Source organism: Phalaenopsis equestris, unplaced genomic scaffold (genome assembly GCF_001263595.1).
Source record: "Phalaenopsis equestris unplaced genomic scaffold, ASM126359v1 Scaffold000251, whole genome shotgun sequence".
NCBI lineage: Eukaryota > Viridiplantae > Streptophyta > Magnoliopsida > Asparagales > Orchidaceae > Phalaenopsis > Phalaenopsis equestris.
The window spans coordinates 2,339,327-2,353,803 of NW_018164693.1; the positions used below are offsets into that span (position 1 = coordinate 2,339,327).

General features: G+C 38.0%; 1 protein-coding gene across 4 annotated transcripts in view; it reads right to left on the minus strand.

Annotated features, from left to right (window-relative positions):
* LOC110024265 (probable glutamate carboxypeptidase VP8) overlaps window positions 1-10,778 on the minus strand; it is an 18,657-nt gene extending 7,879 nt beyond the window's left edge. For 2 of the 4 annotated variants that reach the window (XM_020724141.1, XM_020724142.1), the window contains exons 1-6: window positions 9,682-10,778; window positions 7,058-7,300; window positions 6,073-6,225; window positions 5,804-5,875; window positions 3,918-4,005; window positions 2,648-2,731 (exon numbers count right to left, since the gene is read on the minus strand). In XM_020724141.1, the coding sequence (XP_020579800.1) occupies window positions 2,648-2,731; window positions 3,918-4,005; window positions 5,804-5,875; window positions 6,073-6,225; window positions 7,058-7,300; window positions 9,682-10,623 (1,582 nt within the window). In that variant the 5' untranslated portion in view covers window positions 10,624-10,778. The remainder of the gene's footprint in view (window positions 1-2,647; window positions 2,732-3,917; window positions 4,006-5,803; window positions 5,876-6,072; window positions 6,226-7,057; window positions 7,301-9,681) is intronic. The other 2 variants (XM_020724139.1, XM_020724140.1) reach the window with 2 other exon arrangements.
* Between the last annotated feature and the right edge of the window lie 3,699 nt (window positions 10,779-14,477).

A 14,477-nucleotide genomic window follows, 5' to 3' on the forward strand; every position in this document is an offset into this window, starting at 1 on the left:
TTCCTCATGTCGGTTTCATCCTTCTAAGTGTTAGAAGTCGATACCGCACACGCGAAACCTCCAAAAGAGGACGGAAATAGGTCGAACTAAAACGAGGCGGGCACCACTTCTAAGGTTCTAAGATAGTCGCAGGAAGACCCCTAAGGCTAGATCCTAACTCCTACGAGAAATACTAGACCTCACGAAAATTGAGGTCAACACTCGCATCTAAACAATATGGATGGTAGCCTATTTTAATTTGAGATAGCCATATCATACAAGTAAATAATGATGTTTTGGAGAAGGTTGCTCTACTCCAATGTTTGGTCGTCCAAGTTCAGGAAAATTTATTTACATATAACTTTCTCTTTTTTTCAAAGGTCCATTTTTTATAATTTAAGTTTTTTTTTTCTTAAAAAAAATATTCTTATTTAAAATGCATACGCAACAGGAGCTATAAGTATAGGTGTTAAAGAGCCATCAGAGCCCATTCAACAAATCCTCCAATGCCGGTTATGGTCTTAGGTGTTGGTATTACAATTTTTCATCAAAAGTTACAGGTTCAATCCCCTCCATGCAATATAATTTTCATAATAATATCAAGTTGCTTTGTCAGCAGTTGACAGTAAATGATGGTAGATGGTATAAACAATTGGCAAAAGTAGGTTTTTCATTGATGAAAACAACGGGCAAAGATGATTATTGGACAAGCACAAATCATGAGAAAACGAAAAAGAGCTGAGTTATCGATAGGGTGAGAGAGCATTGCAAGACGGGTGATTAATGTGAGGATGTGGACACGAGGCAATGTATCAGTGTAGAACAAGCACAAATGACTTTACATACAAGAGTAAGTGCGGGATGTTGTGGCACAAAGGACTGGTCTGCAAGCAAGTGCATGCGGCATAACATTGGTAATCAAGTGTATGAGGATGCAAGAGCATTTATTGTAGGGTAGATGATGCAAGACTAAGCATCAAGAACACAAAAGATTAGTTGTTTTCATGCTTTACTAATGATTTAGTTTTAGGAAATATTAGAATTTAGCATTTAGGTATTTTTTAGTTTATTTAGACTTTTTTGTAATGAGTGGTATGTGCAGCAATTGGACCAATAAACTAAAACTCAATTCTTAATTACCTTTCTCTCAAGACTTTATGGCTCTGTTTCCTCTACTTTCTTCTCTCCATTCTTATTCTTCCCTAGCATCCATCTCTATTTATCTTCCTGGCTACACCAAATTTTGATATCACTCAAATCCCAACTCGTGATTTCGCAACTTTGTCTGCCATGCATGCAACCATTGCGTACTAACAACTCTTACCTCCCACCATACTTCACCTCACTCTCATGCATCCGTCGCCGGCTCGTGTGTCATGCTGGAGTTCACTGTACAAAACCACCTCTCCTACCCCACCTCAGCTTAAAAATGCTTATCTTGCTTCATTGCAATGATGACATGCATCTCTCGCACTTGTTGCGATGCTCACAGCATTTCATGATAAAGCTTACACAAACACACCTTTCATTTATATTGTGTTCTTCGCACTGCAAAAATCTTGTCCTAAACCATCATGCTCTGACCATCTAAACTCTTGGGTACATCATCATAGCTACGCCCAACTAATTGCTCCATAATCACAATCATGCTAAGCCACATCCATCCAAACAACTTTACAGCCCCACCTCTTATAAGTGAAAATTAAAGATAGGGCCATTCATTTTCTACAATAAGCTTGACAACTTGCCACAGCTTTCCAGACAATCATCAACCTTACTAAAGATTTTCAAAGGTTGAACTTTGATGGTAAAGAGAAATGAGGTGGAAGGAGAAATGAGAAACTCAAAGAGATGGAAAAAAATAGGAACAAAGCGATAATTTCTTATATACAAATAATGATCTCCTAGCATAAGAGTCATTATTTTTTACAATATGTCCAAATAGTTGCATAAATACCAAATTTCAATATTAAAGACATTATATATAAACAAGGAATAGATGACTAATCCCTTTCGTGATGACAATGTTCGTCAGAAGTCCTAATCAGACGAACAATATTACATGGTCTCTTAGAAGTATGTTTTCAATTGTTTTGCATATAGTTGATTCTTCACTTAGTGTAGCACAAATCTTTAGTTGAAATCATCGTTTGGGAAGAACATAAATTTCAATGTATACTTGCACTTATTGTCATCACAACTTTGCATAACATATTTCTAGAGTTAGTTTCGCATTCTGTGCTAGCTCTTCATTCTATCCTACATTAATTAGAGCGGGCTACCATGGGGTCCAAAACCATGCTAAACCAATTTACCTCTAAAAAAAAGAAGTTTTAACAGACCAACATTCATGAAATAAGGATCATCTTAAAAAGATAATGTATTCAATCTAGATTAGACATTTCGCAAAACAGATCTCGACGCAGACAAAAAGAATATTGTATTGATTCAGATTCACGTGTTAGTAATAACGGATTAGTAATAGCACGTATTTGTCACATAGCATAATCGTGGACGAATGGGAAACAAAATTTGATTTGATGATCCCTTATAAGTGTCAATTATTATTTATTTAACCTCCAAGAGTTTTCACCGCTTTTTATTAAAAAAGAAATAGAAAGATTGACATATAACTCAACAATCACAAAATAAACGCAAGTAAACTTACCAGCAACATGATAAAGAAATGAAGGATCTCCATGTTTCTCCATCCACTCATATGTGTCTAGTGATGTATGGTAGAAAGGGTAGTCTGGAACAAAAATAACATGATACAATCTTTATCATATGACAACTACATGTTCAACGATACAATCAAGTCAATAAATGCACTATCATGAAAACTTGGGGTAACAATCATATAAGCAATGCATAGTTTACTACAATGGTGGCATGATTTAGATGGAAGACTTAACAATACAAGATTTATTTTTAACTAATAGAAGCAAAGCTCCTGGACAACATACTAAATCTGACATGCAATAGAAGCGATAAGTTGAATGCTTGCTCAACTAAATTCAAATAAAGTGTGATTAATTAAATCTTAAATAAGTTAAGCGGGGAAGAAATATCAGGATGCAGACTGAAAACTAGAAAGAATCTAAATTAAACTGTGGCTCAAATATTACCGTTTATAGATTAATAGCAAATTATCATCCACGAACTAATTCCTTTCAAACATTTTTCTGGTGGAATTCCGAACAGCTAGTACATGAAAATCTGTGTGATAAAATAAAAATAGATAGGCTGAAAAGCTAATCCTAAAAACAGATAAAAGAAGCTTGATATGTTCATTTAAAGATAAACAAATCACTTTAGATTTGTCAAATTGATGATAAATTTACTAATGCAACCAGAAAGTAAATCTCTGTATTACGTAATATCCCAAACATTTGACACATAATAGGTCATATTTCGTACCACAATGTAAATTTATGTTTACATCAAGATTTCTTCAGTTTAACAGCCTGATTAACTTATTAGTTCCTATCTTTACAAAAAAATTTCCTGGCCTAAGAAAATTTTTAGCTGATGTCTGATATCAGTGCAAGACGCCAAATTCAGTTAACATATACAACAACAACAACAACAACAAAGCCTTAATCCCACTATGTGGGGTCGGCTACATTAATCCTCTCCATTGTGCATCCTATTTAGTGTCATATTTTCATTTAGTTCTAGTAAATTAAGATCATTTTTAATACAATAAGCCCAAGTCTTCCTAGGTCATATACAACAATCATCGGAACCAAAATACCATTGCAGCAACTATTAGCAGGCAAGCTTCGAGTTGAAATGATATATAGCTAGATAAAGTAGGGTAATTATTAGACCGTCATTGATAAAAGATTTAGTCTTTGCATGCCCGAAATTAGAGTATTACTAATGATCATTAACAAAGAAGCATATAGTTCCATCTCCCCTTCAGCTTGAAATACCTTCACCGAAATAAATATCTGTAGCAGGAACTCCAGCATGATGCAAAAATGCAGTGAAATCTGAGTCAGCTCTAGAGAGTCTCTCAATCTGAAGAAGCAATTAAAAAAAAAAGAAGAAAGATGGAATTACTTCAAATAATAACATGCTGATTAACTAGTTATACAATACTATATGAGCAATGATCAACCAGAAATATTTTCTATAGCAAGCCTCGAGCACACTGATTTTCCAAAAATAACATTTTACTTATATGAGGAAATTCAGACTTTCCCACAATTACATGCTGACATCACTGTTCTAGATTCCTAGGTGTTTGAGGAATGAATCTAGCAGAGAAATGTTGTAGAATGGCATGAAGTAGAGAAGATGAGAAATTATTGAAGAATGGAAGAGGAAACAATTTTGCCTGCTGCTATCCAAGAGGAAGGCAGCAGGAAGCAATATCGGCGAGACTCGGATGCCTAAAGAGAACCACCACCACTTCTTGAAACAAGCTACAAGCATACCACTAGCAAGAGAACGAGATTGCAACACTCCAAACGAGAAAAAACAGAGACATATCTCCAAATAATATAACCATCGCAAAATTGTATAAAATCAGGTTCTAACAGCTTACCATACCAAGAAATAAATCAACCCTGATTCTAATTAAATAAATCCTATATATGGATCCCAAAAGGGCTGCGGTACTGGCACCCAGCAGAGAAAGATCCAGTTATGTGATCTCCTAGGGAAGAAATTCCGCTGTCATTAGATTTAATCGATTGGAGACGGATGGCTCAAGAGGAGTGAGTTACAAGATTTAACTGAGATACAGAGATTGTTAAATGTTAACGATTGAAATGGCTAAGGCGAAGTATTTGGAAGGAAAAAATCATTTAAGGAGACTTGCAGTGGCAAAATCCAGAGTAGCTATGATTGTGCTGTATAAAGAGGACACAGGAGAAGTTGTCAGGCGATAATCTGCATGCTCTCGAGTGAATTGAGTATGCACGCTTGGAGTTGGATGTAATAATGAACAGATATAAATGATCCAAATGATGTTGTACATGAGATGTCTACACAAACAACTAGTGGAGCACAATGATGTTGAATATGAGATGTCTAAGTCAGTGGCGTGCATAGACGTTGTAACGAAGCCCTTGCACTCGGTGAGATTGTAGGATGGTTGTGACCTCGCATACTACAAAGATCGACAATGGAACAAAAACACAATTGGGTTTGTGTCAAAGAATCGAATTGAATGGATGAGATTTCAGCTTAGATAATAAATGATCTAGAAGATGAAAACAAAAAGGGAGCAGTCAAGTATTAGGAGAGAGGGGCCCAAAGGGCTAGAGAAGACAGTCAGATTCCATTCGGGGTGAAGTTCATAAAATATCTTGATTGAGTAGATTCAGTTTATTTAATCATAATCAATTATAAATCATTAATATCTTTTATATAAATAGGTTACAAGCACAAGAAATAAGATCAAATGTTTAATTTTAAAATGCAAAACTGTCTAAACTAAATCCTAAACCAGTAATTCAAATTCAAGCTTAAAAGAAATTTTAACTAATAAAATAAATAAATAAAATATCAAAATTTCCTAATAAACTGAAAGCATTGATAAAGATCAAATGTTTAATTTTAAAATGCAAAACTGTCTAAACTAAATCCTAAACCAGTAATTCAAATTTAAGCTTAAAATAAATTTTAACTAATAAAATAAATAAATAAAAAATCAAAATTTCCTAATAAACTGAAAGCATTGAAATTAAATCTATACATAAGTTACAGTTTTGCACGAACTAGATTTTAACTGAACTCCTTCCTAAAAAAAACAACAAATATTGTATATCACTCATGAAAAAAAATTCAAAGAAAATAAAAATGTATTAACCTTACTTATTCCTCCATTATTAGCTTCCCAAGTTTGATATACGCTCATGCCATCAGAGCTTGGGTCTGCCACCTGAATAAAAAAACCAATATCGCATCCATAAAAAAAACAAGAGCTCGTGAAAGAGTTTCTATACCATTATAAAAGGATCTCTCTTTATTTTCCTTAACAACAAGCCTAAACAACGAACCATGTAGAACTTTGAAGATAAGCTTTTCTTAATGATAAAGCAAGTCATGGCAGGCAAAAGTGGCCAAATTATTCCACACCTGTTTCATGATTTCAATCAAAAGCTCGTCCAGTTGAGGGGATGCACTGGGATAGAAGCCAGGACCTTGAACTGCACAGTCCAAATTTAGATAGACTACTGCCTTCGATTCTAAAATTCCCAGGTTTTGCTCCACCCACTCAGTAGACCCAATCTGAAAACACAACAAGCATAACATAATTACTAAATTAAATGAAAAATATTGCAGTGCAAACTTCTACAAGAACTTTCACTGAGCAGAAAGCCCAAAAAAAGGATCCAATACCCTAATAATATACAAATATTCATATACACATACATATAGCAACACAAAAAAGCTGAGATCATAAAGAAAAATAAACCACAATTTTGCAAGTCCAAAAATAGAAGTCTGCACATTTCAGTACTCATTTTTTCAATGTTCATGAGCATTTGACAGAGAGATAAGCTGCCAAAGTGAAAGGACTCCTTAGTGAAAGGAATAAGCCATAAAACATAGTTAAAAGTTTAATAAGCTCTAGCTAATCTGCAACCAATGACAAATGCAATGCCTTCAAAAGGAATGAAAGGAAAATAAAGAAAGAAAATTCAATATTCAAACCATAAATATCAGTCACAAGGCCCATAACGCCAATGATGATAATGAAATCTGTACTTAGATAGCGAGAACCAGTAACTTATTATTCCAATCCATTACTTGCCCCTATTCCCTAAAAATACTTCAAATTTTTGGGCACCAGCAACTATTGATTGCAAACTACTACTAACCACTGCTCCTAAGAAATATAACATAAAAGATACAGACCAGAACATTGCAAGCTAATAGCAATCTAGAAGAAAACAAAACTAGATAGAAATATTATGTTATAACATAATCCACATTAAATTTTGAATTCCCATTATTAATGCCAATACAGTAGCACGCAATAAGATTGACAACAAATAAGTTTTTCAACTATTCAGTGGAAATGTGCTCAACAGTTAAAATAATTGCTTTACTTTCTCACCATTCCAAACTCCTCTGCATCCCAACTACATAGAATGATAGTCCTCTTAGGCCTCCATCCCGAGCGTAGCAGAGCACCAAAACGACTGGCAAGATTAAGGAGAACAGCTGTACCACTGTTAGGGTCCACAGCACCATATGTCCACGCATCTCTATGGTTGCCGAGAATAACATAGCGGTCAGGTTCCTCACACCCCTTTATGATAGAAACAATATTTTGGATCTCTGCCAATTTCCTGTCTTCCTTAAGAGTAAAAGCATCATTAATAGGTGGAAATTCCATCTAAAGATGAAAATTTTCAAAACCAGTAGACTATGACAAAAGCAATGTTTCAGGAGTAGTACAATCCAGTTCAAGGGTAAGATTGCGAAGGCACAAGAAAACCATATCATCAATCATTTTACCATGGCATTATTGTAATGACTGCTTCACATGCAAAGTGCATTACAAAAGCAAATAAAACAACCAGTGGTATGCTGAAAACCATTAGCGCAGTCAAATAAGAGAAACAAAAATGAAATAACCAGTTGGAGTGTCTCAAACGAATCTTTATAAGGACACATATGGAAGGAGCAGTCTGAATCAAGAATCCACTCCTTGTTTGATTCAAACTTAGTAATTACCAAAGTATCAGTTGAATCGTAGTCATCAGAGACTACACTTGCTTCTCCTGATTCTTTTGGCTTTTCTTTATATTTTTTCTTCCTGTCAGGACAGTTTTTCTTGAAGTGACCTTTCTTGTGTCAATGGTAACATTTGAAAGACTCATTTTGAAAACTAATTTTCGCTCTTCTTTCCTTGTCTCGATCTTGATTTGTTCTGACTGTTTCTTAAATCCTTGTTCGATTTTCCTCTAATGTTAAGACCATCTCCGCTGATTTTCTCATTGTCATGTTTCCTTTGAAGCTCTTTGACTTTAATCAGCGATTGAACCTCTTCTAATGAAAATTATTTGCACCCTTTCAGATAGCATTGCATCTTTTAAGTGCTCGTAACTCTATGGAATGGAGTTTAACAACAACAGTGTTTTGTCCTCGTCATTCATCTTGACGTCGATATTTTCAAGATCATCTATGAACTTGTTAAACTCATCAATCTGCTTTGAGACAGATTTATCTTCGTGCATCTTGAAAGAGTACAGGCGTTGTTTCAAGGAGAGTCTATTAGCCAAGGATTTCGTCATATAGAGCAGTTCAAGTTTAGCCCAGAGCGCCTAAACCGTCGTCTTCCTTGACACTTCCCTTAGAGCCTTTTCACCCAAACTCAAGATTATCACACTATGTGCTTTGTCTAGGATGTTGTATTTTCTCTCTTGGGCATCTCGTTCGGCAATGTCGCAGGCCCCTGCAATGCTTCTGTGACTCCTTGTTGCACCAATAGAGCTCTCATCTTGACTCTCCACATGCCGAAATCATTCTTTTCAGTGAATTTTTCGATGTCAAACTTAGCATATCTCATTGTTGTGGCTAGAACGCAAATTGTTGTGAAATCTATTGCCAAGAAAGCTGCAGGACAGCAAGAGAAAACCGCAGAACAACAAAACGAAAACGGGGAAAGAAAAAAACCACAAAAAAGATGTGCAAACAAGAACACCGAGAATTTATGTGGTTCAGTCCATAGAACCTACATCCACGAGAGGGAACTAAGAAACAATTCACTAAGACAATCTTGAAGATTACACGTCACAAAATCAAAAACAAACCAATCTCCTCAAGCTCTCTATCGATCTTGATCTCGATACAAGATTTCTTGGTTTCAAGCTCTCTATCGATCTTGATCTCAATACAAACTTTCTTGATTCCTCACCTTGCTCTCAGAATTTCTCTCCCTTAACCCTCTCAACTCATATACATCATTACGAATATATAAACCAATGACCCACACAAGATGACCGGCTAAACACTTTTAAATAGCCAAATGATCGTTGTGTCCATTAGCTATTTAAACCTCCTTATAAACGTGGCTTTGTCTTAGTTCATATAATTGGGAATCACCATAACAATACTGCCAAAATCCTTCATATTACATGAAAAATACCACCATTTTAACTTCTAATGGTGATATGTCACCTTTTCATTCATAGGTAAGGTGACATGTACCTAAAAAACCAAAGTTTAGATGTCAGATATATAATACATGGGATTTTAGTGAGAAGTATGTAAATCTTTCTTGATTTTAATGTTCTTTATACATCTACTTCGATCACCAAAACACTGCAAAACATAGAAATTATGCCAAACTATCATTCCTGGAAGATGCAAAACCAACCCATTATAAGAGGAACACCAACACGTGGAATGCAAAAAAATCTTTACTAAATCCGGAATCCATGCACTTGGAATGTTTATGTCCGAGGCTCCATCACTGTCAAGTATGGCCCAACCGGGCCACCCCACCGAAATTTAGGCCAACAAAAGATTCATATTTGCTTTACATGTGTAAAAGCTATTCATTTACCATGACAGGAGAACACGCCAAAAAAGCAGTTCCTTGAAAATTTTCAAAGCCGCCATGAATGGCTCTATTCCCTCCCATCCACATCTTCGGCACTCACCTAACCTACGAAATTGGAATAAAAAAACTGGACAGCCAGCATCATAACTTTAACCAGAGAATAAATTTACCTGATATGTAAAGTTGACCATTGTAGACCCCCCACCAACGCCCACCACCGCCGACATCTCAGCCTTCCACTCCGGAGGCGCCGGTGGGCCACCAATTGCACCCAGAATCTGCACTGCAGTAACTGTCGGCACAGGCATTGATGGTATCTTCGGGAACCTTTTCCTCACCTCTCCATCCTCCAGCGTAAGCCTCTCTGCTGTTGCGTTGGCCGCCCAGCCAGGAGTAAGCGGATCGCCAGGGCCACCAAGAAGAACGGTGCCCCTCTCCACTCCTCCACCAACACCTTTCCCAAACATGAGCACAGCCTTAGCCCCCCTCGCAGCAGCCGCCACCACAATGGCCCCTCTGGATCCGCCGCCCCTCCGCAACACCACTACACATCCACGGACGTCGACCGAAAGGCGATCGAGGACAAGATAATCCTCATCGCGGCCAAGGTTGGCGTATACCGCTGGCGCGAGCGCTGAACCAGAGGGGGAGTAGCTGTGGTAAGGTGCGACGACGCGGGCAGCGGGATCGGCGGGCTCAGATAGAGAAAGAGTCTTAACTAGGGTTCCGTTGAGGAGGATGGAAAGTGTGGCGTCGGCTGGGTAGGAAAGGGAAACCGAATAGTTTCGAGTTAGGGTTTCCAGACCGGCGAGCTTGAGATGGTTGTGCACGTAATCAGCTGCAGCGGCGGCGGAGGGAGTTCCGGCAAGGTGGGGTTCGCGGGTGAGGGCGCGTAGGTGGGAGGAGATGGAGGAGTTTGCGGAGGCGGAGAACGAGAGGAAAAGACTGCGAGCGTCCGTGGAAGCTCCACCGCCGACGTTGGGAGTGATAGAGGGTGTCAGTGAAGAGAGTTTAGGGGAGGAATGAAGGTGGAAGATGACGAGGAAGACGACGATAAGCAGAGGTATGAGGAAACGGGAAGAGAGAGATAAGTTTGGTAGATATGAGGGCATTTTGGGAGGGAGAGAGGAATGGAGAAGGCGGCGGCAGGGGGCAGCCGCCGCTAGGTTTATTTGTATGGGGGTGATTAATTATGAAAAGGTGGTCGTTTTTAATTTAATTTTGGATATGGACAGCGACGGAAACGCAAGTTGCATGGGATACAAATCGAAAAAGGAAGAGAATGAATATTGCTTTGCTGTCGTTGAGTGCGCAGACGTCAAATCAATCTGTCGCCGATATTTTCTTTTCAGGAGATTTTCATACATAGCATCCATAAAAAATTTATTTACAAGTCTAGCATTAAAAATTTTATATTTAAACATCAAGCACCCTAAATTCTTAAATTTTAGTATGAGTTCCGGCCCCCACTGCTGCTGGAAAAATTATTCCATACGGATTGGCTACCGCACGCAGCTTGCGTGCGGTGCCAGATCCGGACCGTAGATCACCTGATCTACGGTACCGATGTATTTCGGTGGGCCCCACCTATTTTTTTTTTATTAAAAAAAGGGAAATAATCATGACCGTAGATCACCGTGATCTACGGCCAGGATCGGACACCGCATGCAGAGATGCCACGCAATAATCTCTCCTGCTGCTGGAGGCTGCGGGAGGAGGGGTTGTAGTATGTGCCAGAGTAGGGAGGCGGTGGCCAGCCGGAAACCAAAGGCGGCGGCGGCGGCGCCGATGTCAGCGGAGGAGAATAAGTCGGCGGCGGACAGTGGAGATGCATAATGGAGAAGTCGGTCGGAAGAGACCGAGTGCTGGATTTGAGTATTTTAAAAATTTAGAGTGTTTGAGTGTTAGATATGTAAATTAACATATTTTGGCTTCTTGAAAGTTGAATCACAATGCAAAAATTAGAACTTAGAAATAAGATAGAGAGAGAAACAAAAATAACTGAATGGTAAAATATGATATCTATTATTCATTTCTCATAAAAATGATCTTTTTTATTTATAAAAGTAACATGCAAAATGTAAAATTATATTTTTGTTTCTTCTTCGACGAGATTGTTATAGGATTTTTAGGTATTTTACATATGCAAGTGTGTTGTTAGGCTACACTATGATTTGTTCGATTAGGTTATCATGACTTCAGCAAGGTAATGTCGGTTTTATTGGCTTGACAAAGTTGGCAAGACCGGTTGGTTTAATCTGATTGTCGATCATTGATCCCTATATAAGAACTTCATGTCAGCAAAATGGCATTAGGCTATCAAACAATAAGGTGGATTGTCGTAACTCAATAGACAGTTCATACCTTGACGAGGGAGGTCCTTTGGAACAATTTGCAGATTCTGTTGTATGGGCTAATTCTTTGTCCATGGCAGAAGCCTAGGGGGCATTCGTGGCATATCTGATGATGGTGAGGAATCAAACTCTTTCATTAGCTTGGATCCGTTGAAAAGTAGGTTGATACATTCGCTCGGCTTTCTCGTGGTGGTTAGCTTGGATTTTGATATGTTTGTTCAAGTCTGATCGGCACGCGCCTTGATTAATTTTTTTGTCCTTCTTCTGACTCGATTGACTTTCGTCCTTACCTTGAATTAATCTATCCAATTTGAGAGATGGGGAGTATTGGTTCTGTATCGGTGGGCCCCTCTTTGTTATACTTTCTTCCAAAATTGATCACCCACCGATTTTTCTTGAGATATGTGCAGGCACATTCTTACTTAACATGTTTTAGTTTTCTGATTCTCTTATTTTTTGAAAGCGTTATGATAATAATAAGATAACTAAATAGAAAAGTAGATATCATTTATTTAGTAATTAAAGGTTGAACAATTGAACTCACTAGATTTTTGTGCCCATGATTCTTATAAATAAGGTGTGATGGAGCTTTTTTTATATTCCAAATTTGTCTGGTGTTTCTCCTCAACTGAATCATTAAACTTTCAAACTTTTCTGTGGAGAACGTCTTGAACCCCCCCTAACAAGCTTTCTAACAGGGAAAAAATGTAAGTCACCTTTTGGATGTCGGTGGTGAGGTATCGTCTAGAGGTTAAGAACAAACTCGAATGTGAGCAGAGGATGAAGAAACTCTCTTATAAGAGGCGAAAGGTAGATGAGCTGATAAACCAAGCAGGGTCATCCTACTCGCTTTAAGTCCCTTGACGAAGGAGGAATTGGGCAGATGGTGGAAGCAGGATGGGTTGCTTGAGTGCAAGTACGTCAATCCAACCTTTTATTGAAGCTCGGGAGTAGGGTTGTAAACAAGCTTAGCTTGAGCGAGCTCAGACTTGGCTCGTGTTCGGCTCGTTTGAAATAGCTCGTGTTCAAAATCGGCTCGTGAACAGTGTGTTCGTGTTCGGCTCGATTTAAATATTTGTGTTTGTGTTCGGCTCGAAATTGACTCGTTAAACTAAAATTGAGAAAAATAGATGTAAAGTGTGGGATTCGAACATGGATCAAATATATACAAAAGAAGACACTAATCAGATTGTCATATGAGGTGTTATGATTTAAACTTAGACATAAATATATATAATATATTATTATATAAATAATATATGTAATATATTGTTATATAAAAAGTTATATAAATTTTTTTTCAAGCCATTTTGAGCCGAGCACGAGCGAACAAACTGTTATTCATGTTCGGCTCGTTTAAAATTCGAACTAAAAAATTTGTTCGTGTTCGACTCGTTAGGCTTAACGCACGAGCTGAACACGAGCTGCTTAACGAGCCGAACACGAGTTGTTCACGAACAACGAGCCAAATTGACAACCCTACTCGTGACTAATCAATTAAACAACTTGCATATGGAGCTCTTCATGCTCTGTCGCTGCTTGTAACATAAGGAGTTGTGAGTTCTCTACCTCCAACTGGTGAGAGTGATGTGTAATAACATAACAAGTTAGTTCGGGGATGATCTAATTTTATACGGACCAAACAAATTCAACTAGTCTGAGATCTCTCAATTTTGACATCATTAAATCACTCAAATGTTCATTGATTTCCGTCTGCTTGTGAGAATCCATCTGAACCGTCTGATAAAGTGGTTTTAATTTCTTCTTTATTTTTAGAGAGATCTCTCATAGACTCTATAAATAGAGCGTTCCCCCTATCTTTAAATGGGAAGGCCTTGAGGCAGAAGAAGACTGAAGCTTGTAGAAGGAGTTGAAGTCTAACACCACTTCTAAGGCATAGATTTGATAAATACCTCCTGCTCCTGCAACTATCAACCACTGCTAACCACTGCCTGTTGGCCACCGTAGACCACTGTCGGCTACCACATGCTTTGTACGACACTGTTTCGAATGGAGTCACACACAACGAGCTTTACACAATTTAAGTGTGCATTGCAGAACAGTGAAACACCCGGCGGAGCAATACGTCACCTAATATTATGAACAACAACGCACCCCGAATATGGTGCAACAATGAACCATAAATATGGGATAACGACAAACCTTTATGATGTCGTAACAATGCACCCAACATACAATGAAACTACACCTTTTGAAAAATAATGTAACAATTAACTCAAAATATGGTGACTTTATCCGGAGTTCTAAAGCTCTCTCTTCACGGCTCACAACTACGAGTGACCAACTACAACCTATATGGTTCACAACTCATATAGCACCTTACTCGAAATCTTACATATGTCATAACAGCTTGCCATTAAGACCTTTGTAACAAAAAATGACTTGTGCAGTCCACAACTCGATAAAGCTCCCAACTCCAACCACTGTAGCCGACAAACATCCTCACAGCTCGCCACAACGGCCTACGCGGCCAACTACAAGCTACTTGCTTCACCAATAGTGTAACTCTCAACTCTGAAATTTACGAACTACATACTCCACAACTTGTGCAACTCTCGATTCCGACCATTGTGACATATGAATGTTATCAA